The sequence below is a fragment of the Ovis aries genome, chromosome 17, assembly GCF_016772045.2.
Source record: "Ovis aries strain OAR_USU_Benz2616 breed Rambouillet chromosome 17, ARS-UI_Ramb_v3.0, whole genome shotgun sequence".
Classification (NCBI taxonomy): Eukaryota; Metazoa; Chordata; class Mammalia; order Artiodactyla; family Bovidae; genus Ovis; species Ovis aries.
The window spans coordinates 53531342-53557116 of NC_056070.1; the positions used below are offsets into that span (position 1 = coordinate 53531342).

The window sequence follows — 25775 nt, forward strand, 5'->3', positions numbered from 1 at the left end:
ATCAGACACCAAGGAGAGGCCAACAGATGAGGGGAGCCATTTTTCTGCAATGGAATTAAATGGCCAAGTGGGTTTTTCCTTTGTTGCAAATGGGGAATGTTTTTCCTTTGACTCCACCATCCCGTTCAGGACGCCTCAGTGTTGTGTTTAACATTTGTCAACAAGCTAAAGGACTCAAAATTGGAAGAATGAAGAAGACTTTAAAAAGATCTGGATTTTTCCTTATGACTTGGAATCCATCTTTGTCTTGTATAACTAGGTCATAGCACACCATTAATGTCAGCAGTTAACAATTTTGAATTCCAAAAAACCTAAGTAAATGACATATTTAATTTTTTTCCTCTTTTTTTTTTCTTGGGTGGGTGGGGGGAGCTTGGAGCTGTCTTAATCTGTATTCTCTTAACTGAACAATAAATTTTTATATAGTTTCCTCTATTAAACACTTAAAACTGGCCATCTTATTAACTCCTTCTCTCTTTTTAACAAGGTAATGTTTTAAATGTATAGTTTTAGGTTTAGCGAAATGGCAGCAACAAAAAACTGTAAGCAGTCGTTACTCTTAAGTTTTTAAAAACCTTTTACATTGTAAGTACCCAATCCATTCTGTCCTTACGCAGTGCAGTTTTCATGTTAATGTTGCTGAGATGTCCTTAATTTTCTGAACCTTCATCTGCATGTATGTCTTTGTCGCTCTTGTCTAGCATAAGCCAGTTAAAATGCTTTTAGACGATTTTGCTTTTATAAAGCTAGGTGTTAAACTTTTGAAAATGTTTACAGCAATAAATGCTAGTTAGCTTTCTTCCCCGTAACAGGTACACTTTTTTTGAAAATCGATCTATTTGAAGAAAAACAGACTGTTTTTCTCGTCTTTGTTGGGGAAGGGGGGTTGTGAGGGAAAGGAAGACTTCTTTGTGTCAAGAGACTAAAGCCGTCACAGGAAACTAGATTAAAACTGGAAAACAAGTCCTAGCTGGTTCGAGCCAAACACCATCGTTAACTCGGGGGTAGTTTCTATGGTAGTTGGGATGGCCGGTGCGTCTTTTGCCTTTTGTTTGATTTGACTGTGTATTTTCGCCTTTTGTCTCTTAATGACGGTCACACCATTGCTATATCCAGAGCAGTAAACAGTCCTCAGCGAAGCCGCCTTTTGCCAACCCAACCCTGGAAAGTTTGCAGAAGTGGAAGGAGCAGAAAATGCCATGAGAGTGTAACTTTAAAAAGGTAACAACAACAAAAAAGACACTACCATTACCCCAAATATTTCCAACTAAACAATCTCCCTAAAAGATTTTTTTTTTCCCCACAATAACACCTCCAAAACCTCCTCCCAGCTTGATCTTCCAGACTCCATGGCACCGGGCTGAGCGGTAAGTAAAAAAAAAAAAAAAAGTGTCTTTGCCCCTTCGAGGAAATGTTTTTTAGAGAAGGCCAAGCGTTGCAAATGTTTAGGAGCTGAGGGGAGAAGGAGGTTTCTGGAGCTTCACGTTTGGCAGCCGGATCGGGGAGGGTTGGGGGCACGAGGAGGGATCTTCAGACCCTTTGCCCCTTTTGCCCAGGAGGCAAGAGGAAGGCCTCCCCAGCGATTTGGGGCATCCATGGAGCCGCCTGCGCTAGTTCCCCTCGCTTTTCTAGGTTTGAGCCTTGATAGGGAGAAGAAATTGAAGTGCTTTGAGAAGGGGGTCACAAAAGCTGAGGAAGCCTCTCTTTCCGGGCCTGAGGCCTCTTTTCCTTTTGATGGTGGGGGTCTCGCCCTCCGAAGCCGGCTTTTCGGGGCTCCTGGGCGCGCCTGCGCTTCCTAAGCAAAAAGGACAAAAGGCCGGCGTCCATGTTGGCACCATGACGCAGCATCTCTCCCGCTTTGCAGCCCGAGCGCTGCCTGTGCTCCCGTCCGCGCTCGCTCCTCCCTCGCAAACACTAGTTTTATTTTCAGGTTCAGAGCAGAGCCGCCGGCTGGGCTGGGGCCGAGGCTGGGGCCGGAGCCAGGGCCGGGCTGCGCGGTGGCTAATGGCGGCCGCTCTCTTCCTTCCTCCTTCCCCGGTTGTCGTTTGGAGCCCGGAGCAGGCGGCAGTCCGTCGGCCGGGCCGAGCCCTGAGAGTCTGCGGGGCACAGTGCCCCAGGTCGGGGATTGGTCTCCGAGGCCGTTTTGGGGACCGCCAGCCTTGGGGGGCGTCGCGCGCTGAGGCTCCCGCGCTCGCATCCGCGGGGCGAGGCGGCCAGACGGGCGCCATTTCGCGCGCGCCGCCCGCGGCTCGGGCGGTGGCGGCCGCCGCGCGCCAGGCGGGAGGAGGGAAGGAGGCGGCGGAGCCGGAGCGGGGGGAAAGGGGAGGGGAGGCCGCCGCCCGTGTTCCAGGCCGCCGCCTGGGGATATGCCCCCGGCCCGGGGAAGCTTAGACGTAGAGAGCGGGCTCCGGAGCCTCCCTAAACCCCGCGCCCTACTCAGGAGCCCCCGCGGGCACGAGGCCTCGCTCCCGGGCGGGGCCTTTCTTCTTTCCTCCCGTCCGGGAGCCAGTAGCAAAGGGCCACGGGGCCGCTCGAGGCCGCCCCCTGACCCCGAAGGGCTGCTCTAGAGGCTGCGGCGTTTTTTTCCCCCCGCGGCCCTGCTCTGACCCCAGGCCCTCCCTGCTGCCCACTCGAGCCTCGGCGCCCACGTTTGGCCCCCTAACCGCCCTTTTTGATAGCCGAGCCCGAGGGGCGGGTGAGCCCCCTTTTGTCCCCTGCTTTGTGCGTGAGGCCTTCACGCAGGCCCCCGATGTCCCGAGGTGGCCATGAAGGCAGTGCTGGCCACCGGCGCTCGGGAGGGTAGGGTGGGGGGCTGGGGCCTGGGAAAGCCGAGCGGGCCTTCCCCGGGATCCCCCGAGGCGGAGGGCTGTAGGGTAAACCCTCGCACCTCCGGCCATTCCTGGGGGAGGGGATGCAGACTGGGCGGGCCTTTGGAAATGCAGATGAGTCGCCTCCTGCAGCTCCGCGCTCCGGCTGAACCTTCGTGACTCATCCGTCCCCCGCCCCCATCCATTTTAGAGTGAGGGCCGCCTTGGCAGCTGGGAAGGGGGTTCGGCATTTGTAAGGCTCTTCTTCCCTCTAGGAGATCCTGTCCGGTTTGTGGCCATCGACGCCCTAAAAAAAACACCTCCCATTTTTCCCTTTAGGCTCGTGACCGGAGAAGGGGCCCGGTACCCCCAGAGTGGACCGCCCTCCTTTGGACAGCAGAAGCAGGTCTAGTCTGACTCTGCCAGTCCTCACATTAAGGTAGGTGTGAGCCCTTTCCCCGCCTGCGAGGGCGATTTGGGGGGCTTTGGCCTGGCGCCCAGGGAGGGCGGGCACCCCAAACCCGCTAGTCTGGTTCTGCGGCCCCTCCCCCACACAGATGTGTGGGACTGTGTGAAATCGGCTGCCTGCTGGGCCTGCTTGGTCCATCCATTCCCGCCTGTCAGCTTCTGTTGTCAGGAGTTTGGGGCGTGCAATTCTCTGCCGTATTTAGCAGCATAGGAGAGGCTGCACTTAGGAGAGTATTTCCCAGTCGTGTGTTTTGTGGTGGGGGAGGGCCCTGGATGCCTCTTCTGAAAGGCACAGACGGCTGCCAGGAAACCGGACCCAGCGCTGGCCCTCCCTTCCGGCCCGCATCGGGGGTGTGTGGGGTGATTGTATGAAACTGGCCTCTTCCTTTCTAATGTCTGGCTGCTAGGGAGGTGAAGAACAGAAGGACCTGAGATCTGGGCCAGGTTTCTTTAAGAAAGAGGTTTCTTGACTCGTCTCCTTCCAGGAAATTCCCACGATTCCATCTCACCCAGCCCCCTCCCCCTCAAAGTCCTTTCTAGAATTGAACAAACCCGAATTTGAAACCTGGCTAGCCGTTTTACCTGCTGTGACCTTGCGTAAGCAGCGCAGTCTCTCAGCCCGTTTCCCCATCCGCACAAATGGGTCAGTGATTGTCAAAGTGTGCATCCGATCACAAGGGTGGCTCGTTAAAATACTCCGAGGCCCCATCCTTGAGTTTCTAATTAAGTCAGTGGGGCCTGGGAACTCGCATTTCTAATAAATTTCCCAGGTGATGCTCATGGCTGCCTAGTGGAGACACATTTTGAGAACCTTTGTGCGGAGTAACACCTTGGGGTGTTGAAAGAACCTGAACTTGTGCACTTGAAGCCCCGACCACATTTCTTGTTGCAGAGTCATGGGCTTCGTAGTAATGGCAACTCTCATTTTCCTAACACACAATGATTGAGAGGGCTCTCCTGTCCTCTTGATCTCCAGGAAGCTCCACAGCTGGAGATAGTGTGGCCCTTGATCTCTGACCCCTCCCCCATGTGAGCTCTAGTTTGTGATTACTTTGATGAACCATTTGGGTCCCTGCTGATTGCACAGCCTCCCCCCTTTTGGGTTCAGGCTTCCCAGTCTGATCGGCTCTGTTCACTTTTATCCCATCCCTCAGTGTTGGGGGCTGAATTGAGGATTGAGGGAGCCTTAGGGCCTGACCCAGAAATTTTGCTGGGGCAGTGTTGGTGCTTCACCAAGGGAAGCTGTGGGTCAGGCAGCTGTGGGCTTGACTCTCCAGGGTGCTGGTGACCTTGGGCGAGTCTCCTGTGTAAAGTGATGATAATGAAGCCTGCTGTAAAGGGTGGAGGGCAGATTAAGTGCGATTAAGGGATGCCGGCCTCATGTTCTGGCTTCACTATAATAGTTGGCCTTCATTCCTAGGTGGCTGGGCTATCTGTAGGCTCCTCCCCAACTAGCCCACCCCATAGCATGTGGCCAAGTCTCTGGGCAGAGGGGAAGACTGACTTTCTGCCGGCTGGGGGCCAGCACTGTTTTTCCTCCAGTGTGTGAGTTGGGGTGGTGGCCCTTCCTCAAGTCCACAGGCTGTTCCATAATGGGTCCTGATTTAGCGGTTCCCCCCCTGCAACTGGGAGAGTAGAAGTGACTCACTCAAGGTCAGGAGGCCACCACGGGCAGTCAGAATGAGGTTCCAGGTGTCTTGACTTCCAGCCCAGCGCCTGTGTCCGTGGCACCCCCTGGCCCCAGCTGTCTGGGTTATTTTGGTCTCTTGCCCGTGCCAGCTGTCTGCTGGCATCACTGCCCGGGAGCCGGCAAAGCTGTCTGGTTGAAAGTAGCCAGCGTGGTACTCGTAGTTCCTTCTGGCTGCCGAGTCTTGACCGCAGGAGGGTCTTATCCCAGATAAGCTGGATTTGGTCCATCCTGTCCTTTGCTCGGGTGAAGGGGGTGCAGCTGCCTACACTGGGCACTAGACTCCCTTTCCCCTGCCCAGAGTGAGCACTTTGTAAAAGCTGGTGAGGCTTAGATTATTAATATCCTATACTATGAGACTCTTCCCGAGTTCCACACTTGTCCCAGTCCTAAGGTTTAGATTCTGCTCTGCCACTGATGTGTTCGTTCAACTCCCTTCGATCCTCAGGTGATGTTTCTGCCACCTGAGGGTGTCCTCCATCCTTTCTGATCGAGTCCTTGGGGCTCCACGGAGCAGGGGTCTTTACCTCCCGTGGACACTGGATGGTTAAATAATTGAACTCTTTCCCTCACAGCAGCAGCCTGAAGGGCTACAGCCAGTTCCAGTTCCTCCACACCCGCCCTCAGGACCAATTAGGGAACAATGAGGCGCTCCCCTGGGGTCGGGTTGTGATTCTTGGAGAGGGAGGGGTGTCCGGAAGACCTGGAAGGATTGTACCCCCTTCTCGCTTCTTTTTCCTTTTTTCTCCCTCTTGAATTTCTTTGTCCACATGCTGGTTTCACCTCCTAGGTGAAGGGAGGGGCGAGGCAGCCTATCGGTCCTCAGACGGAGGTTCCTGCGCACGAGGGTGGCCCCGCCCACCGGTCACCCAGCGAGCTCGGGGCGGGGCGTTCCTGGCGCCCAGCCGGTGGAGCCTGCCTGGAGAGGGCCACGCCAGCGGAAGGGCGGCTGGGAGGTGGCCGGACCTGCCTTTCTACTGGACGCCAGGGCCCCGCCCCTTCCGGCCCGTCGGCCAACAGGCGCGGTGTGGAGTACGACCTTTCGGACCCTCTGGGTGGAAACTCGGCGTCTGCCTGGACTGTGGCGGGCACCCGGCCATCTCAGAGGCCGCCTGGGTCCAGTGCTGTCTTGTCCCCTTTTGCCCAGTGACCTCGACAAGATCCCGCCCCTCTAGGACTAGTGGTCTCCCTTTGTGAACCAGGAGGGGGAAGTTGGCGGATAACCTCTTGAGCTGTTTCTGAGTCTGGCTTTATGAAGGCCGCCCTTTTACTCTGGCAGTCACTCCCCCAGCCCTGTTACCAAATGTCGAGCCTGGAGGAGAGCCCTAGCACAGGAAGAGACATCTTTGATCCCCCAGGCCACCCTGGGCCACCTCCCATCTCCGGGACCTAAGGATGGCTCCATTAACTTCCGTCCCACACGGGGTGGATGACCCCTCAGGTGTGCAGTGACCTCTGACAGTGTTCCCGAGGCACTAGGGAAGTGGAACCCATAGCGTTGCTGTTCACTTCCCTGTCCTGATCTGTGCTGGCCAGACCTTGACCTCATAAGACAGAAGTGTATCTGGCCCTACTTCTCTCCTGGGGTCAGTTGGCCTCACTAGACACCCAGGGCTTCCCAGGTGGCTCAGACGGTAAACAATCTGCCTGCAATGCAGGAGACCCGGGTTCAGTCTTTGGGTTGGAAAGATCTTCTGGAGTAGGGAATGGCTACCCACTCCAGTATTCTTGCCTGGAGAATCCCATGGATAAAGGAGCCTAGCAGGCTACAGTCCATAGGGTTACAAAGAGTTAGACATGGCTGAACGACTTAACACTGGGAGAGCCCCTAGGCCTAAGTGTGAACACAAGTCGTTTACCTGCCAACTCTAGGTTTCTGTGTCCCAGCAGTTCTGTGGCAAGAACCAGGTTAAAGAATTTTTTTCTTCTCCTCCCAAATCTCTCCAGGAATACCTGGTGAAGAGAAGAATGGCCTGGGTCCTCAGATTGTCTTGCAGGTAAGGGAGTAGGGCTCCGTGGGCCTGTGGGCGTTTGCAGTGCCTCAGCTGGCCTGCCCTGGCCCAGTGCCTCTGAGGAAGCTCTGAGCAGCTGGCCTGGCCACTGGGTATTTTTAGCTACAAAGCCAGCCCCTGCACCACCACTGGAGCCAGGTCCAAATCAAACACGCTCCCTGCAGGGTGGGGTTGGGGCTCCGCCAACCTCTTGGCCAGGCAGGGTGGGTGGGCAGGCTGGAGCCAGTGTCAGCTGTCTTGCCTGGGCCCAGGCCAGGCTGGGAAGACCCACTTTCCCTCCTCTTGGCTCTGTGTTATGTCATTTGTTGTAAGTTGAAATTCATTTCATAGAAAAGGTAGAAACTCAGGTCTGAGGACTTTGAGGAAAGTCAAGTGGACTCCCCCTCCAGGCTGGAGCAGTTACCACAGTTTGCTCAGAGTAGGATGAGTCTTCTAAGTAAATTCTCCCAATGACCCTCCCAGATGAGGCAGTCTTACTCTCCCAGTCACTCCCTGAGCTTCAGGATCCCTGATACAAGGTCAAGCCTGCAGTTGGCTCAAAGGTAAGTGGTCCTCCCCTCTCTCTCAAAACCGTCTTCCATCCTGCCTCTCCCTGAGGGATGCTCTTCCCCTCTTCTCCTGCCAGCACCAGGCTGCCCCTGTGCAGAGATGGCCCCAGCCATGGCCTCACCAGCCAATCACAGCTCCTCCTCAGTCACCGGAGAGAGCTTTGGCTTGGCTCTTCTGTTCAGAGCCTGTGTCTGACTCCTGTCTTGAGCCTGGCAGCCAGGCCTCCATGGTCTATGCCTTGGTTTCCTTGACAGCCATATCTTGCCTCTCTCACGCCCCAGCCATTGCCAAACTTGATGGGGCTTTCCAGCCACCATGCATTTACTCAAGCTGGGCGCCCATCCTACTTCCATTGGCCCTTCCTGCCAGCACTGCCAAGCTTAGTTCATGTACTAACTACCCAGCTCTCTGAGAATCCCACAGGGGCTCTGGTCTAAATAGTTCACATCTTGCAGACTCCTTTAGACTGCTTCCCCCAAGACTGAATTCCTCAAAAGCAGGAACACAGTTGCCTCTCAATAAACTTGTACTGCAAAAAATGAATGAATCGCTGTAAATTTTTCTAGGGGTTCTTGAGGGCTCTCTTAACAGCCTGGAGCTGGGCTTCTCTCTTCCCCAGGTCTGTGCTCTGTGAAAGCTTCCAGGGGCAGTCTCTGCTGCCATCTGGTGGTCAGATTATGCCTTGCAGCCGCTGAAAACGTTGACCTGGCATTTATGGAACTGCCAGGCTGGCAACTTCCTCTGGAAATAAACTTTACCTGATCCTTGCTGAGTGCTTGAAAATGGGGAGCCTTCGGGGTGGGGGCAAGAAGATCCTGAGTCCTGCCAGCCCTTCTCTGAGGAAATTATCAGAGATCCTATCCTAGCTGGGAAAGACCCTGCTTTCTCACCTAACCATGCCCTGGTGCCTGTCTCCTCGGGACCCCTCTGCACCTCCGGACCACTGGCCTAATTTGTGCAAAGCCCAGCCCAAAGTGCAAGGAGGGATGGGGGCAGGGTGGTTTCAGCCAGCCTCCCTGAGAGTACTCATCCAGAGTAAATGCTCAGCAAATAGCCATTGTGGTCATGGGGTAGGAGGGTCAGGGAAACAGCTTGAGAAGGATAGGTATTTCTGCTGTCTGGAAAAAAACAAATTGTCTTGGTGGAGGTGGGGGTAATCAGTCTGAAGTGGACCAAAGGGGACCCAGCTGGTCGCAACTACATCTACCCTGGCCTTTCCTGTCCCCTCCTCGATGGAGTCTTTCTCTGCTCACGCCTCTGGGCCTTGCTAGAAAGAGGCTCCCGCCCGCGTGGTTTGGGGCCACGCGGACATTGTTCTGGGTCTGTTCACTTGTTCCCAAAGTCGCCGCGCCGATGCCATCGCCCGGCAGAGGGCGCCAGACCTCCACCTTTGGGAGGTGGGGTGATAGGTAAGCAGGACTGCTATTCCCCAGCCCGCACACGGACTCCCAGACTCCCAGATCGATCAGGTGGGCCGACTTGACCCTCATGCTAGGATCTTGGGCACCGCCGATGCTACCTTCTGGGGGAAATTGCAGTCAGAGCGGACTTCCCCAAGGCCATATAACTGGGGCGAGGCGCAGGTGGGGGCTTTTTCCTAGCGATTGAGACCAAGGCTCTTCAAACCGGCATGTTGGGGACATCCTGCCAATCAAAAGGATGCGATCCAATGGGGAGGTCAAATCGGCCAATCAAAGGCTCTCTGCCCGAAGACAGCCTGCCAATCAAGGATGCCGGGCGGGAAGAGGCGGAAACGATCGGATCTTGCCGGTGAGGGGCGCACAGTGATGCGCAGGGGAGATGGGAGCTGCCACTGCCGCCGAGCTCTCCATTTCTCAGTTGCCTCAGTTTCCCTGGGAATGAGACAAGTCAGTCCGGTTGGCTGCCTGGCGGAGGAGGTGCCGAGGGCGGGGCTTCTCTTAGCCCCGCCCCTGGGTCAGTTCCCACCCCGCCTCCGATCACTCAACCCCGGCGCTCTACCCCCGGAGCGGCTGCCAGTGCTGCCGGCTCTTGGCTATGGACGCTGCTGGGGCCCCGGCCCCGGCCGCAACCGCCGCCCCGGGCTCCGGCCGGAAGGAGCTGAAGATTGTGATCGTAGGCGACGGCGGCTGCGGCAAGACTTCGCTGCTCATGGTGTACAGCCAGGGCTCTTTCCCCGAGGTGAGGCTCGCCGGGGGGGCTGCAGGCAGGTAGGCTGGGGGCGGGATTGGGGGAAGGACTTGGGACCACGAGGGGCGACGGGAGGACCTCAGCCTGCGCCCCGAGCCCGGACCCCAGGTCCCTGGCATCCTGATTACGAAGAGGCGGCCGTCACCCAGGGGCGCCCCCTCGGGAATTCCAGAGCCCAGCAGAGTAGGGGTGTGGGGCTGAGCGAGATCGGCTGAAGATGGAAGGTAGGGGTGGGGGTCCAGCTGGAATCTGGGCACCCGCTGCACCCCTTAAAAACCGACATGACCCCTTCTCCGACAGCACTACGCCCCATCCGTGTTCGAGAAGTACACAGCCAGCGTGACCGTGGGCAGCAAGGAGGTGACCCTGAACCTCTACGACACCGCCGGTGAGTGCGTCTGGGCGGAGAGGGTCCTAGGGTCCGCCTGCAGGGTTTCCCCCTGAGGGGAATCCCCGCGCTGGGCCATCCCGCCCGCCTTCCTGCCTCTCCGGACCCCGACATCCCGTCACTCCTCGAGAGGAGCTGGCTGGGAACCCGTTCACCACCGCCTGGCTGGGTGGTGCTGGAAGCCGGACAGAGTCACCCCATCTGTAAAAGGAGGGTGTTTGGAAGAGGTGAGCTTCTGCGCTGCCCTCCTAGTGCTGATGTTCTGAAGGCTCACAGCGTCGTTCCTCTCCTGTGGTTCTAGAAAACCGTGGGTTTTGTTTCTGTTTACCAAGATTCCAGGATGTCGTGTGTTACATGCTGTGGTCTCTTAAGATTCCGTGGGCTGCTGATCTGAGTCCCCTGCTGCTAAGGATTCGTAGGCTGCATTTCTGGGTCCTATTTTGTAGAATACTCTGGGCTTCAGATCAGAGCCTGTCATGCCAGGGTTCTGTGGCTGACAGTCCTGAGACTCTAGGGCCCTGTAGCTATAAATTCCGAGTCCCCTGTTTCTGGGATTCCATGGACTGTGGGGCCTGGCTCTGGAATTCTGTGGTCTGTCATTCTGAGCCTGTGGTTCTCGGACTCTGTGGCTACACTTCTGTTTCTTCTTGGCGCTGAAGAAGGAGCAGAGCTCTAGGAGATGTAGGTCCAAATAAGGTTCTTTCTGCCACCTGCAGCTCCCAAGACAAGTGTATTGGTGCAGATCCCCTCACAGTCTTCAGCGTCCCTATTGTTGGGGGATGGTGGGAGGAGCACAGCCAATGGGAAGATTCCAGTAACACTGCTGCTGCTGGTACCCTCGAGGAGCTTACCTCATGCCCCGACTCCCCTCTGGGCTGAATCAACATTGGGGAGCAAAGGTTAGGATCCCCAGTTGGGGCCTCACCCAGCCTCTGTGATGGTTTAATGACTTGTGTGGAACCATGTCGTCAGGTGCCCTGTCAGCCAAGCCTTGTCTGTATAAAGTGAAGTCTTCCAACTGCCCTTGGATGAGACCAAAATCCCCCACCCCACTGTGCGCCTCTCCATAAGGCAACCAGTAGCATCTGTCATTCCACCCTGGAAAGGTTCGGGAAAGGGGCTCTCCCAGACCCAGGTCCTTCTGTATTCCTGACTTTGTGGGTGTGTCCCCCCTCGAGTGGCCCCTAAGGAACCTCTCTTGTTGGATGAACACCGTGTAGGGCCGCCCCCAGAACAGGGCCAGCCCCTTGAACTGGCAAAGCCAAAGGTGGCTGAGTAATTCCCAAAGGCGTGGCCCCAAGAGCAGTGGTGTGTCTGGGGCGCTTTCAGTTTCACAGGGACCCAGGTAGGGGGAGGTTCATTAACTCCGCTCTGGGTGGAGGGCTAGTGGGGCAGGGAGGGTCAGAGCAAGGAATGAACCAGCTCCTCCTTCCTCTCCCCTCAGGCCTTCTCCACTTAGATCCCTGGGGCTCCCTGTTCACCACAGCCTCCCCCAGCAGACCCAGTGCTGGGACCACTTCTGGTCTTTCTCCCTTAACCCGGAAGAAGATGCTCAAAGACTTATCAGAGTACATTGTCATGAAGAGGTTCTGGCAAGCTTCTGCTTGGTGTAAGGCAGGGTTTTCACTAAGAGCTCGTGCCGGAAGGGTGGGGAGAGCGTCTTCTCAATCGTCAGAAGCAGTGACCACCCAGGGCAGTGGTGACCTGCCCACAGCTTCCAGCCGTATGCTCTGGAGTCCGACCTGGGCTTTGATGCCAGCTCTCATGGCTGTATGTCCCTGGGGACACCTGAGCCTCAGTTTCCTCCTCTGTGTGTGTGTGCGTGCTCAGTTGTGTCTGACTCTTTGCGACCCCATGGTCTGTAGCCCGCCAGGCTCCTCTATTCATGGGATTTCCCAGGCAAGAATACTGGAGTGCGTTGCCATACCCTTCTCCAGGGGATCTTCTTAACACAGGATCGAACATGTCTTTGCGTCTTCTGCATTGGCGGGTGAATCTTTACCACTGCACCACCTGGGAAGCCCCTTCCTCCTCTGTAAACAGGGCTAAAATAGCTGTGAGGATGATGACAATGTCATGTGAGGTACAGTGCTTAGCACAGGGTCTGCCTCTTCCAAAGAGCTCACTGAGTGTTATTGGGAGTTTTTTATCCTCCTGCCATTCAGGCCCAGGCCCGACCCCAAGCCTGTTCTTTTGAACCAGTGGCCTGCAGAGCTCTGTGCCAGCCCCGACTCATGCTTTCCCAGCAGGACTGTTCCAGGCAGCAGAAAAGCAGACCTGGGCTTTGAACCTCTCATTAGTGTTCTGGGGAAGTAGGCTGGCCTTACAATCAGTGGGACAGCTCAGGAGAGGGATTCTGGTGGGGAGAGATGTGGCTACTCCCTCAAGAGTGTCCTGCTGTGTCTTGGAAAGCCCCGTTATCTAGAGGAGCGTGAAGGAAAGGCTGGGTCATTCCTCTTCCACATGCCAGTGCCCAGCACAGCACTTGTCCCAGAGCAAGGTTTGTGGAATGAATAAGTGAAGAAGAATCCTGGGTACATAGAGATCTCTGGAGAAGGTCCTTTGTGATAAAGATGGTGAGATTGGTCTCTGCCTTTGGGGTCAACAGATATCAGGAGAAAGTGGCAGAAAAGATGGCCAGGTGACCAACTAGAGGAAGATAGAGACTGAGAGGGTGAAGGGAGTGGCCAAGGTGGAGATGAGTCCTGTAAAGGTTGTTGTAGAAGGTTCTAGAACCTGATGGGCCAGACCCCAAGGTGAGGGGTGGAGGACAGGAGAAAGCATCTTTCCAACCAACCAGTGGTACCCAGAGCTGTGGGATGGGGTGGCCCCTGGGAGGCAAAATTTCTCCACACCCAGGACCCTGCCCACAGGGGTCTGCGTGGGAGGACAGTCTGGTTGCTTGTCTCTATCCGGTGGAAGCAGTTACAGACACCGCTGTAGAGAAGTAGTGAGGGGGACGGAGCTCTCTGTGCTCAGAGGTGAAGGGGGCAGGAGCTGTAAGCACTCATTGCTTTAGCTGCTCATCTGCCGCCTCAGAGGCCGGAAACTGCGGTGAAGTCTGAAGTTTCCTGGGCAGAGAGAGGGGAGATGTGGGGCGAGGTGGGATGTTAAGACACCAGCCAGAGACAGAGTTATCTGGGCTTTGGGGTGGGGCCCAGGGGTGGGGCAGGGTGGAGTTGCCCTGGGAGGTGGAGAGCTGCAGGCCCCTTCCCAACCTGAGTCAGGAACGGTAGGACAAGTGGGGGGCAAAGCAAGTTGCTAAGACAGGAATCACAGACCACTCGGGTGTCTCAGAGCCAGGAGCCCCAGAGGCGGGGGAGCTGACCCTGCAGATCAGTCAGAGCAGCGTGGTCTGAGTTCCAGGCCCAGGCCACCCGAGCACCAGCCGCTCCTTTCTCCGGGGGAGGAAACACAGGTTGGGGAGGCCCCAGCAGCGCTAATACAGAAGTGGGTTCCTCTTCTGGCAGCTTCCGCTTCTCACACTGCCTGCACCCCTACCCTGACCAACACCCTGGCCAGAGCTGGGAATTATTTGCCCAGTCGGTATCCTCTGGCACATTTGGGGACTGCTGTGGCTCCAAGGACACCCTCTCCTCAATGCAGCACCAGACCTTAGAGACCATGCCCCCCGACACAATACCTGCCACGGCCGAGCTTCCCACAAAGGAAATGCCCTGCGTGAGGCAAGAGTTTCGCCTCACTTCCTCTGCCCCACAGCACACCAGCTTCAGGAAGATAGGCAGCTTCAAGGGGCACCGTGGCCCAGAAAACCTTTTCTTGCCAGAAGCAAATGCATCCTTTTGCACATAACTCGGGGCCTTTTGTTTGTTTCTCAAATTTATGTAGCTGTGCTGGGTCTTAGTTGTAGCGTGAGAACTCTTAGTTGTGGTATGTGGGATCCAGTTCCCTGACCAGGGATCAAACCCAGGGCTCCTGCCTTGGGAGCACAGAGTCTTAGCTACTGGACCACCAGGGAAGGCCTTTGGGGGCTTTTTTTAACCACGAAAGCCCATCTGCAGAGGCCAGAGTGGAACCCTGTTCATCTCTTCTGGACAGATGACTTGCCCCTGTGAATCACTGTGGGTAAATGGGAAAGGTCATTGTATCACCTGTGGCTGGGAGGCCCCCTAGAGTTTGTGGGTCCAAGGATCTGAGGTTAGAATCCTCTACCCAGGCCTCTGTCCCTTGTGAGTTTCTGTTTCAATAGTAACCACACCTTTGGCCAGCATTGCTCAGCTTACAAGTCCTTTACTTCTAAGATCAAGGACAGGGTTATCACCCCCTTTTCCAGATAAGGAAACTGAGGCCCAGGCAGGGAAGGTGCCAAGATCATGGAACATAAGTCATGTGGAACATGATGGATATTGGTTCCCCTGACTCATAGGGGAGTGGTGTCCAGGATACTCCACTCCCAAAGAAACAACGTCAGCAGCACCTGCAAGTCTATCCTCTGCAGTCCTGGTCCCTGCATACTGACCCCTGGGGAAGCTGAGCCAGACACAGTCAAGCCAAGAAGGCAACCCAGAGGAGGTACTAGGATCTGGGCTGGCTACCCATCCTCTCCCAGAGTTCCTCCCTTGTTGGCAGCCTTTTCCTCACCTGGTCAGGGCTGGGGCTTGTAGAATAAGGACAGCTTCCTATCCTCTGGAGTGCCCTGAGAGAAGAGCAACCCAGTAGCCCTCCCTATGGTCCTCTATCCTTTACGAACCTTCCTTTTGGCTGTGTGATGTTGGGCAAGTCACTTCACCTCTCTCTGCTTCAGTTTCTGCATTTGTAAATTGAGGGTAACAATAGCCAGTAGTGGGAATTCCCTGTCTGTCCATTGGTTGGGACTCTGAGCTTTCACTTGCCAATGGCCTGAGTTCGATTCCTGGTTGGGGGACCAAGATCCCACATAGCCATGTGATGAGACCAGAAAAAAAAAAGAAAAGAATAAAAACCCCCCAAAAACCCGATAGCCGATAGTGAGGAATCATAGTGAAGATTGATGAGTCTATGCATACAAAAGGCTTTGAATGGGGCCTGGCATGTGATGAGTGAGCACTGCCGATAAATACTGTTGACACTAACCATTTTCACTATTATTATCACAGGCCCACCTACTCCTCACATGTCCATTTCACAGATGAGAAAACTGAGGTCCAGAGGTGAATTCCCAATTGAAAGCCTTCCTGGGAGGATTGGAGTTTTTACAGTGGCTGGGCTGGCAGCTGACCTTGGAACTGGGGACTGAGTTTGTGCTTCAGCTCACAGGAAACCTGTCTATGACCTTGAAATCACCCCCAGCCACATGGGCTCCTAACAGGAAGAATTTGCCCCACCCAGCTTCCCTCCTGGGGTGACTGCTTAAATTAACACAGGTGGGACTTCCCTGATGCTTTAGTGATTAAGAATCCATCCTTCCAGGATGGGGTGGGGGGGGCACAAGTTTGATCCCTGGTCGGGGAACTAAGATCCTGCAAGCTGAGCAATACAGCCAAAAAAAACTTTAACACAGGTGATAGAAATGAAATGCCCTTGCAAGCCTGAAAGCTACAGAAATGATCATTACACTTTATTCACCCGCTCATTTGTTCTTTCATTCCCCCAAATGTTTACTGAGCTTGTGTGTGTACCCATTGATGTAACAGTGACGTGTACAGAGATGGCTGGCATCTCAGGGTCTCATGTACTCATAGGGAACACCTCCCCCCTCAAAAAAAAAAAAATGATGTTGGGTAGTGATGTCCTTTCTAGGAAGAAAATTAAAGCCATAGTTGGTCATGGGACAGATGGCAAAGGACACTCTTATTTCAAAGCAGTCTGGAAAGTTCTCTAGGAAGAGGTGACATCTCTGCAGAAGCCTGAAGGAAAGGAGGGAGTGAGCCATGCTGTTACCTGGGAAGAGCATTCTAGAAGAGGGAACAGCAAGGGAGAGGCCCTCGCCAGGAGCAGGCTTGGTCTGACTTCCTCTTTCTACCAGCCTGACTTCGGCCCCCTGCTGCAGTCAGCTCAGGCCCCAGTTTGCTCCGCCCAAGGGCACCTTCTCACCTCCCTGGTCCCTGCTGCATCTGACAAGAGTTGAACGACTTCGAGACAGCCCACCAGCCAGTAGTGACTGGACACCTACCCGGTGCCAGGAATGATGTTTAGGGACAGACATGGTCCCTGCCCTCTGGGTGCCTACAGTCTGCCAGGGGACAGGCAGTAAACGAATAAACATGTGAGTACGGACTGTGGCCAGACAGGGTGGGAGCGGACTTGGCGTGGTGAGGGAGGGCCTCTCTGAGGAGTCAGCCGGGCAAGGTGGGGAAGACGTTGGCACAGACATCGGCACGCAGTAGTCCCGTCTCATAACTGCTTGTCTTCTGCCGTGTTTCTAAGGGGAATCAGAGTGTGTGTTAGGCCTCGAACTGGTTTGTGCATACTACCGAGCAGAAGAGAGCACTGCTGTGCATCAGCAGAAGGAATGCTGGCCTTGGAACTGAATGAACCTGGAGTCAGGCCTGGCTCTGATTCGGTGACCTCCGGGGTGGGGGTGGGGGGGGGTCACTTCATGGCTCATGTTTCTTTATATGCAAATAGGAGGATTCAGGAGTTCCCTGATTAGCACATCAGATGTTTGTTGTAAAGATTTCTTTAAAAAATTTTTTTAGTTTTTAAATTTAGTTAATTTTCTGGCTGCGCTGGGTCTTCATCGCTGGCACAGACTTTCTCTAGGTGTGGCGAGCAGGGGCTACTCACTAGTTGGGGTGTGCAGGCTTCTTGTGGCTTGTTGTGGAGCACAGGTTCTAGGCGCTCTGGCTCAGTAGGTGTGGCACACCGGCTTAGTCGCCCCGAGGCATGTGGAATCTTCCTGGACCAGGGGTTGAACCTGTGTCCCCTGCATTGGCAGGCAGATTCTTTACCACTGGACCACCAGGGAAGTCCATGGTGTAAAGATTTCTTAATCATTGAGAGGCAGAGGCCCTGTAAGAAGTATGTGAGGGGACGTCCTCAGTGGCCTAGTGGTTAGGATTCTGGGCTTTCACTGCCATGACCCAGATTCAATTTCTGGTCTGGGAACTGAGATTCCACAAGCCATGGGTTGTGGACAAAAGAAAAAAAACTGTAATGCATAACGTGGCATTATCAATAAGTAGAGGTACAGAGATGATTATCTTGATAAAGGAAATAACTATGGATGGTGAGTGAATGTTTAAAATGTTTGGAAGCAAATGATGGGGAAATGAGAAAAAAGGATTCCAGGTGTGACATGAGAGCTTGATGAGTTCAAGAAACAACAAGACTGGACCGCAGTGAATGGGGGTTAGGGGCACAGGTGGGAGGAGGGTGAAGCCAAGGTTGGTAGGCTTGGAAGTCATGTCAATAACCGGGAGAGTCTTGGATTTTCCACGAAGACCAGTAAGGAGCCATTGAAGGTGTTTCAGATGAGGGGAGGGGCATGATTTTACTTTTGTTACCATCCATTCAGGGGCTTCCCAAGTGGCACGGTGGTAAAGAATGCATCTGCCAGTGCAGAAGGTGGGAAGAGACTTGGGTTCGATCCCTGGGTTGAGAAGATCCCCTGGAATAGGAAATGGCAACCCACTCCAGTATTCTTGCCTGGAAAATTCCATGGACAGAGGAATCTGGCAGGCTACAGTCCATGAGGTCGAAAAGAGTCGGACACGACTGAGCGATTTAGTGCGTGCATACACACAGACACACACACACACCACCCCACCCCCTCCATTCAGCCACCGGGTGGAGAGTGGGTTGAGGAGGAGGCACGGGAGGAGGCGATGCAGGAGACTGTCGGTGGCTTGGATGAGTTAATCACTTGAAATGTAGCCAGTGCTACATTTGGAGAACCTGAATTTTTAATGTTAATTAATTAAAGTAGCCAGGTGGGGCTGGTGGCTACCCTATCGGACAGTGCAGGTCTAGAAAGATGTTCACAGAGGTCAGGAGAGGGGATAGTTTGGGGATGTGTGTGGAAAGGGGAGGAGATTGGCTAGAGCAGCATGTTGGCCCGTTTTCCACCATCTTACAAGGATTTCTCCTGCTTTCTGGCAATGAGGGCAAGAGGGCCCGAGTCTGCCAGGCGCAGACTATCCCTAATCCCTTCTCTGGGGTTGAGGGGATGTGGGCTGAAGGACAGCCTAGACAGTCCTCCAAGACCAGCCATCGTTAGAGCTGGGTTCTCGGCCACTGCACACTGTCAGGGGTCCCTGGGTTGATGGGGAGCCAGTGGGAAAGATGGCAGCTGTGCCATCACCAGCAGGACATGGCCTGTTTGTGCTCTCCGGAGAGGCCACTTGTCCTGAGAGGCTTTGGGCAGGCAGGGGTCAGAGGGTAGGCTGGTGTCACCCTGGCACCCACAGGCTAAAGGACAGGGTGGGGATTCCTGGGCTGGGTGTTCCGTGCTCCCTGGAAGGAAGTCACTGCCTGAGTCTTTCTGCAGAGGTGGCCGGGGGTTGCCCCTGGGCCTGAAAGACTCTCACTTCTCACTCTGGGAGTTTTTAAAAATTCCTGAACCAGGCAGGGAGGTTCAAGAGGGAGGGGACATATGTATACCTATGGCTGGTTCATGTTGATGTTTGGCAGAAACCAACACAGTTCTGTAAAGCTATTATCCTTCAATTAAAAAAAACAAACAAACAAAAAAAACCTACTGAGCCATGGGGACCATATGCAGTGTGTAATCCCAGGCCTGCTTCTGAAACAGAAAAAAATTCTGCAGGACGTTATTGGTGAAATCCGAACAGTTAGTGGATTGGGTTAGAAGAATACAGTCTCAGTGTTGGTTTTTGAGTTTCATACTTGTACTGAGGTAAGTGAGAAGACGTCCTTGTTCTTAGAAAAACCACACGGGAAATCTCTAGGAGTTTGCGGTGGGGGTGGGGAGAAGCAGCAGCCAGCCAAAGGTCTGCAATTACTTCTCACGTGGTTTAAAGTGTTCATATACAGATAAAGCAAGTGGACAAAACGTGAGGCCCCAGTGAATAAAGGAGTAAGGGAATTCTTTGCACTCTTGCAATTTTTCTGTAAGCTTGAAACTGTCAATAAATTACTAAATGAGGTCTTTTTTTGAAAAAAAACCAAGCCCACTGTTGCCCAAGCCCAAGCTTGGGTCCTGATTCACTTGGTGCTGGGAGGGGCTGATGTATCAGAAGCCATCAGTTCCCCTGGTGAGTCATGTGGTGCAGGGTTGACAACCAGTGCTGGGTGGGCCCAGGCAGGCAAATGCCCGTCACCTCCCGCAGTCCCCCCACCCTCCTATTAGCATGGGCCAGAATGGCAACAGGAGTATAACCAGAGGCCATGCCCCTCTCAGCTTACAGGGGGTAAGGGCACCCTCCACGGTTAACTGCAGTGTTCTGGGCCCACCCAACCCCACTGGTCTGAAACCTCGGGAGGGGAAGGGTTCGGTTTCCTCAGAGTCTGAGCCTTAAACCTGAGCATCAGGGATGAAGACGGAAGTGAGGGGTGGTGATCATTACCGACATGAGTGCTAACTACTTCCCAGCACTGACCCTTCAGCCAGGCCCATCTCTGAGCACTACAGGAGCGCCTCACGGCTTTTATTTTTGACCCTGTTTTTGTTGCTGCACGGGCTTTTTTTTCTAGCTGGGGCAACTCTTTGTTCCAGCGCATGGCCTTCTCACTGTGGTGGCTTCTGTTGTTGGGGAGCACAGGTCTAGGCCATGTGGGCTTTAGTAGTTGCAGCTCCCAAGCCCTAGAGCACAGGCTCAATAGTTAAAGCGGTGCACGGGCTCAGTTGCTCTGAGGCATGTGGGATCTTCCCAGATCAGGTATCAAACCTGGGTCTCCCGCATTACCAGGCGGATTCGTTACCACTGAGCCACCAGGGAAGCCCCTGCTTTTATCTCGTGTAATCTTCCCTAAGGTCCAGGACTGTGGGCTGTCTCCTCTGTTTTACAGTTGAAGAAATCGAGGCCGCGACACAGAGTCAATTGCCCAGGAGACCCCAACCCCTACCCCATCTGAGCCCAGGCAGGGGACTCGGGTGGAGAAGTAAGGGGCACCTCCCTGACCCCCACCTGCTGTGTGGTTTCAGGGCAGGAAGATTACGACCGGCTTCGGCCCCTGTCCTACCAGAACACCCATCTCGTGCTCATCTGCTATGACGTCATGAACCCCACTAGCTACGACAACGTTCTCATCAAGGTGAGGCCCCGTCTCCCAGCCCCGCCTGCCTCTGGAAGTGGGGCCAGATGGGGCCCTAGCCCTGATGCCTGCCCTCCCCTTCCACAGTGGTTCCCTGAGGTCACACATTTCTGTCGGGGGATCCCCATGGTGCTCATTGGCTGCAAGACAGACCTGAGGAAGGACAAGGAGCAGCTGCGCAAGCTCCGGGCAGCCCAGCTGGAGCCCATCACCTACACACAGGTGACTGGGGCCCTCCCCCACCCACCACGAGGAGCCTGAGTCCGCGTGCACAGCCATAGCCAAAAGCCTCCTAGGCCTTTGGCCTCTGCATCTGGTGTGCCTTAGTGACCTTTCGGAAGCTGAAGGCAGCAAGATTCTAAAAATCATATACCCAAGTGGTGCTAGTGGTAAAGAACCTGCCTGCCAGTGCAGGAGATGTAAGAGATTCAGATGTTCGATCCCTGGGTAGGGAAGATCCCCTGGAGAAGGAAATGGCAACCCACTCCAGGATTCTTGCCTGGAGAATCCCATAGACAGAGCCTGGCGGGCTACAGTCCATAGATTCGCAGAGTAGGACACGACTGAAGTGACTTAGCGTGCACACGTGTATTTGCCATCCCAGCAGCTTGTGGGCTCTTAGTTCCCCAACCAGGGATTGGACCTGGGGCCACAGCAGTGAAAGCACTGAGTTCTAACCACTGGACCACCAGGGAATTCCCTAAGAATAATAATTTTGATATTAATATTAATAGACCACTTATCTGAGCACATTACTTACCTCATTTAATCCTTATTACCTTGAGGCAGGCACTGTTACTGCATGCCCACCCCCCCTTTTAGAGAGTAGAGATTGAGACTCAGAGAGGTTAAGTAGCTTGCCCAGGGTCACACAGCTAACCTGAACTGGAGCCAAGATCCCACCCTAGTCACTCTGGCCCCAGAGCCTGAGCCTTTAACCACCATCTTGTCCCATCGCCCAGAGGCCTGGAGGGGCAGGCTTGTGTTGGAAAGCAGGGCTCCTTTCAGGAACGTGACCAAACCCTGCAGCCTTCTGAGTGAGGCATGGCAGAAGAAAAGGAACACAAAGGAAAACGAAAAAAGTTTAATCAAAAGGAATAGGCATTAATAAATTTGTTAGAAGTATTTTTCTTTCTACTCTAATAGCCAGCTCAGTTGCTTAAATTGTGCTTCTGAGATGAGAGGGGAGAGAGGCATGTAGGAAGCCCTTAAGTCTTGAGGCCTTCAACGCTTCTCACAGGCCTGGCAGACACAACAGACCACCCCAGTTCCTGGCTGAAGTCAGCTCGTCTCTGCCTGAGTTTGGGAAGAGTGTGGGGTGGAGGCCAAGACGGAGTTCCCAGTAGCTACAGCCTGTGGGCCACACCAAACCAGCCCTTATGGCCCATCTGCACACCCTGGGGAGGACCGTGGCCCCAGGAAGCCCCCAAATTCGTGAGTGGGGTCGCGCAGGAGGCACCTGAGGCCCCGGGTCTAATCCCAGCCCCTCCCCCGAACAGGGCCAAAGCGCCTGTGAGCAGATCCGGGCCGCCCTCTACCTGGAATGTTCTGCCAAGTTTCGGGAGAATGTGGAAGACGTCTTCCGGGAGGCCGCCAAGGTTGCCCTCAGCGCTCTGAAAAAGGCACAGCGGCAGAAACAACACCGGCTTTGCTTGCTGCTCTGACAGCCCCCGGCAGGGCATGCAGCCCTCACAACAGAACTGACAGGGCCCAGGCCCCCAGGCCCAAGCTGCTACCCAGACCCCACCCCTGCCCCAGCTCTTGAAGGGCACTTGGTGTCGGGCACCTCCAGGACCTAGTGTCTGGAGCCTGTGACCAGGCTCTTGGAACATTCTGGAACTCTCTTTCCCAGCTGGAGCTCTGACCACACACTCCCCTCCAGCCTGTGTGGTCATAGTGGTGAGGGTGGGGGCGCGGCCCTCGGTTCCTCTGTATCCTGGGGCCAGCACTTGTCCCCGGCACTCAGGGCCCTTGTCACAACCAGCCCCCAGCTGTGTGTTCCCCCTCTGCACACCTGACAGGTCCTCCAAGCCCATGCCTGAAACGAGAAACAATGTCTGGTACGTGGATAAAGGTGGACTTGGCAGCCTTCCACAGGGCCCCCAAGCCTGATCTCCCAAGTCACCCACCTCCCTGGGCCCCCGAAATAGGGCCACAACCTCCAGCTTCTTGCTTCCTCCGCCCAGGAACTCGGGCACCACGGTGGGCCTGGGGCCTATCAGAAGAACATAGGCCTCAGCCTTGGACATGGGGGCCCTCCCTCCTCCGCCTCATACAGAGGACTTCAGTCTCAGCCTTCAGCTTGGCCACCATCTTTCCAGAGCTGGACGCACAGAGGGCAGAGAGGAACCTCTCTCTAAAAGCAAGAAGTATTCCCTGGACCATCTATTTGATCCCTGCTCAGCGTCTGTGACCCTACCCTGGCCACAACTTGCCAGAAACCCGAGATGAAAAGTAACAGCGGCTCTTGAGTGATCTTGGGCAAGTCAGGTCTCTACAGATTTCTTTTACCTGCAGAAGGATGGCACTGGCTCCCTTCTGTCTCAAACAGCACCCCCTGCTGCTGAGGTGTGGAGACCACACACCAAGGCCATCCTGGCCTCCTGGGAGACTTCCTGATTAACCCCCAGCACAGCTTCACTGAACCTCCCGAAAGGTCTGGGGTCTGGGTCGGGTCGGTGCCCCAGAGATTGTGAGCTGGTGGTTCCTGAATAAGCCGGGGAATCAGCTTTACCTAATATGAGATCATGGCGTTGGGTGGTTCCTGCCCTCCCTCATATCTTCTGCCTATGCCCCCTGCCTTGCCTAGTGCTCCGGCCTCCACTGGGCCTGAGAAAGAGACTTATAAAACCTACCCTACCCTACCTAGGTTCCCCAAGGCCCTGCCATGCCTAGGGGGAGTCAACAGAGCATTCAGTCCAGAGCTTCATGGACAAAGGATGGTCTAGGACAGAGGAGGTCCACAAACTACAGTCTATGGGCCAAATCTGGCCACTGCCTATTTTTGTAAATAAACTTTTATTGAAACACAGCCACTCCCATTCATTTATCCATTGGCTGCCTTTGCCCTCCAACGGCAGACTCGTGTGACACAGACCATCTGGCCCTCAAAGCCTAAAATATTTGCCATCTGGCTCTTTACAGAAGAAGTTTGCCAACTCCTAGTCTGGGGCAAACCCAAGTTCCTAAAGGGCCAGATGGGAGACCCAAATGAGTGAAGTAGGGTAGGGATGAAAGGAAGTGGTGGGGCAAACTAGAAAGCAAGCCCCCACCCTAGACAAGGCAGCTCAGCCCAGCCAAATGCTGCTCTATGGGAATGTTTCTAGGTCTTTCCATCTCTCTAAGGAAAGTAGAAATCTGGATTTTTCATGTGGGATCTTACTGGAGGGAGGGGAAATACCATATTTTGAAAACTCAAACTCCTTCGAGGGCCAGAGCATGACTACAGACACCATCTGTGAATTCTGGCCAACAGATTTCTAGGTAAGTTGTTAAGGGCGGCTGAAGCCCATACGAGAAGACGCAGAAAATGCAACCAAAAGTTTTGGCTTCTTCACAGATAGAAAACCTAACGTGAGGTGACCAGCAGACCTGCCATGACCTCCAGAGGATGACCTCCACAAAGCAAGCCTGCTCAGACTCGCCCCTCCTCCCCACCACATTCCAGAACCTCTGAGGTGAAGGGGGGAGGCCTGAAGCATGGGTGACCTCCATGCTGGCTTAAGTCCCAACCAGGGCTGAGAATCTTGTCCCCACTCCCTGAGTTACTGCATGAATTTGGGAAGGTGGGCTGAGGAGTGGGGGTCAGGAAGCACCCCTCCCACAAGAGTGCACCCAAACTTTGTAGGGGGGGGCGGTGGAGGGAAACATGCCCTCAAACCAACCAAACAGTGCAGGGGTGCCCTCTGGTGGTGACCCTCAGAAAACGCCCCTGCCTCAGGCCAAGCCCTGGCAGGCAGCAAGTGAGGAGACTCAGGAAGCACGAGGAGGAGGAGGAGGAGGCACAGACGGACAGTGGTTCTCTGAGAGCTGACACCCCGGAGGCCGCCGGGGGCTTACAGCAGAAGCAGCGCCTGAGGAGGGAGGCTCCGCAGGACACCGAGAGGCTTCCTTCCACCCACCTGGGACTCCGTAACTAGCAGATCAGCGGAAACCCAGCCCCAGCGAGGCACATCCGAAGCCCAAACCTGACGGGCTCAGTGACAGGAAGGGGAACAGAGAGGGTCCCTGAGGCTTAGTTCCCCCCGCCCCCTCCCAGGAAGACTGACCCAGTCTCAAGAGAGCAGCGGGGGAAGGAGGGCAGCAGATTCTAGGGAAGGGGGCAGGCAATATTAAATATGTCATAAATAGAAGGCTGGGGCCGGCTAATACTGCGCCGACAGGCTGGGGTCACATTCCTCTTGTCCAGCCGGGGACCGGGCCTCGGCCCTGCTCCCAGTGAAGCGCTGGCCCCTGAGGTCACCGCTGCCAGTGGTCACTGGCGCTGTTGGGGAAGAGACGGGCAGCAAGGACGCCGCCTGGGATCCCCTGCAGTCTCAAAGTCCAGGGTCTTGACGGGCGCTAGCCCCGTGGCTCACGGCTTCTTGGCCTTGCTTCTGTTCTGCTGGAGTTTGGTGTGCACGACTTTGAGTGTGGTCAGGAAGTTGCCGAGGAAGAGGACAAGGAACGTCAGCGCCAACACGAACACCTGGGGGGGGGTGGTGCATAGGAGGGGGCGCCCCGGGGTGGGGGAGGCGGGCAGAGAACAGAAGGGAGAGAAGGCAAAGGCCCGCTCAGGTCAGCTCTCCTTGTTGAAATGATGCTCCCCCCACACCCCACACACACACCAGTGCCCCCTGGGACCTCAGAACCACTAAGGACAAGTTCCCTGAGAACTTCAAGGATTGCCAGCAGAAGGCAGGGATCTGAGCCACCTGGGTGAGAGGTGTGAGCCCTCTGGGTCAGGCAGTGTCCTAGGGGGTTCCCCCTTCGCCTCCTATCCCCAGCGCCCTCCTTGGTGTTTCTCAGACCTCTGAGGGGCTCCCAGGGGCCCTCAGATTTCCTGCCCCAGTCTCCTAGGCCCCCAGAGCAGTGAGCTCTCTACTGCAGATCCCCACAGAGCGGAGGGGTGGGGAGGGGAGCCGGGGAAGGAATTCTCCCCAGGTGGCCCCAGGACACACATACACACACATAACACACACACGTGCGAGCACCATACCTGCCATTCTCTGCATTCCTCATGGCTGGAGAGCTCAAACAATGTGACGGCATTGTAGAGCTGCCAGAACTAGAGAGGGGAAGCAGGCACTGCTCAGCTCACCTGAGTCCCCTTGAGACCCAGGCAGGAAAGCCCAGGGGGCAGGGGCAAGCCCCCCCAGCCCAGCTTCTGCTGCTAACTGCCCTTGAGACACTGACAACTCCCTTCAAATGAAACTGGGGCACCCAGCCTGGGGTGGGGCGTGCAGGTGCCAGGGCCAATTCCTGCTCCTGCCTTTGGCCTCCCTGGACCCAGGGGCCGGCCCAGCCACAGGACCCCGAGGGCCCCAGCTCACGGATGGTTG

The 25775-nt window shown here is 55.1% G+C and overlaps 2 protein-coding genes across 17 annotated transcripts in view; one reads left to right on the plus strand and one right to left on the minus strand.

The window, feature by feature from the left end:
* RHOF (ras homolog family member F, filopodia associated) lies at positions 1–23266 on the plus strand. 16 transcript variants are annotated; one of them, XM_012097260.4, is made up of 10 exons: positions 1–1032; positions 1117–1221; positions 1332–1367; positions 3147–3246; positions 6910–6959; positions 7437–9683; positions 9993–10080; positions 20126–20235; positions 20323–20457; positions 21735–23266. In XM_012097260.4, exons 6-10 carry the CDS (start codon positions 9540–9542, stop codon positions 21897–21899), a joined length of 642 nt encoding a protein of 213 aa, XP_011952650.1. In that variant the 5' UTR covers positions 1–1032; positions 1117–1221; positions 1332–1367; positions 3147–3246; positions 6910–6959; positions 7437–9539; the 3' UTR covers positions 21900–23266.
* The window catches only part of TMEM120B (transmembrane protein 120B), a 45063-nt gene continuing 40592 nt past the window's right edge, over positions 21305–25775 (minus strand). Inside the window, exons 11-12 of the mRNA XM_012097770.4 lie at positions 25433–25501; positions 21305–24922 (exon numbers count right to left, since the gene is read on the minus strand). Of these exons, the coding sequence (XP_011953160.2) occupies positions 24809–24922; positions 25433–25501 (183 nt within the window). The 3' untranslated portion in view covers positions 21305–24808. The remainder of the gene's footprint in view (positions 24923–25432; positions 25502–25775) is intronic.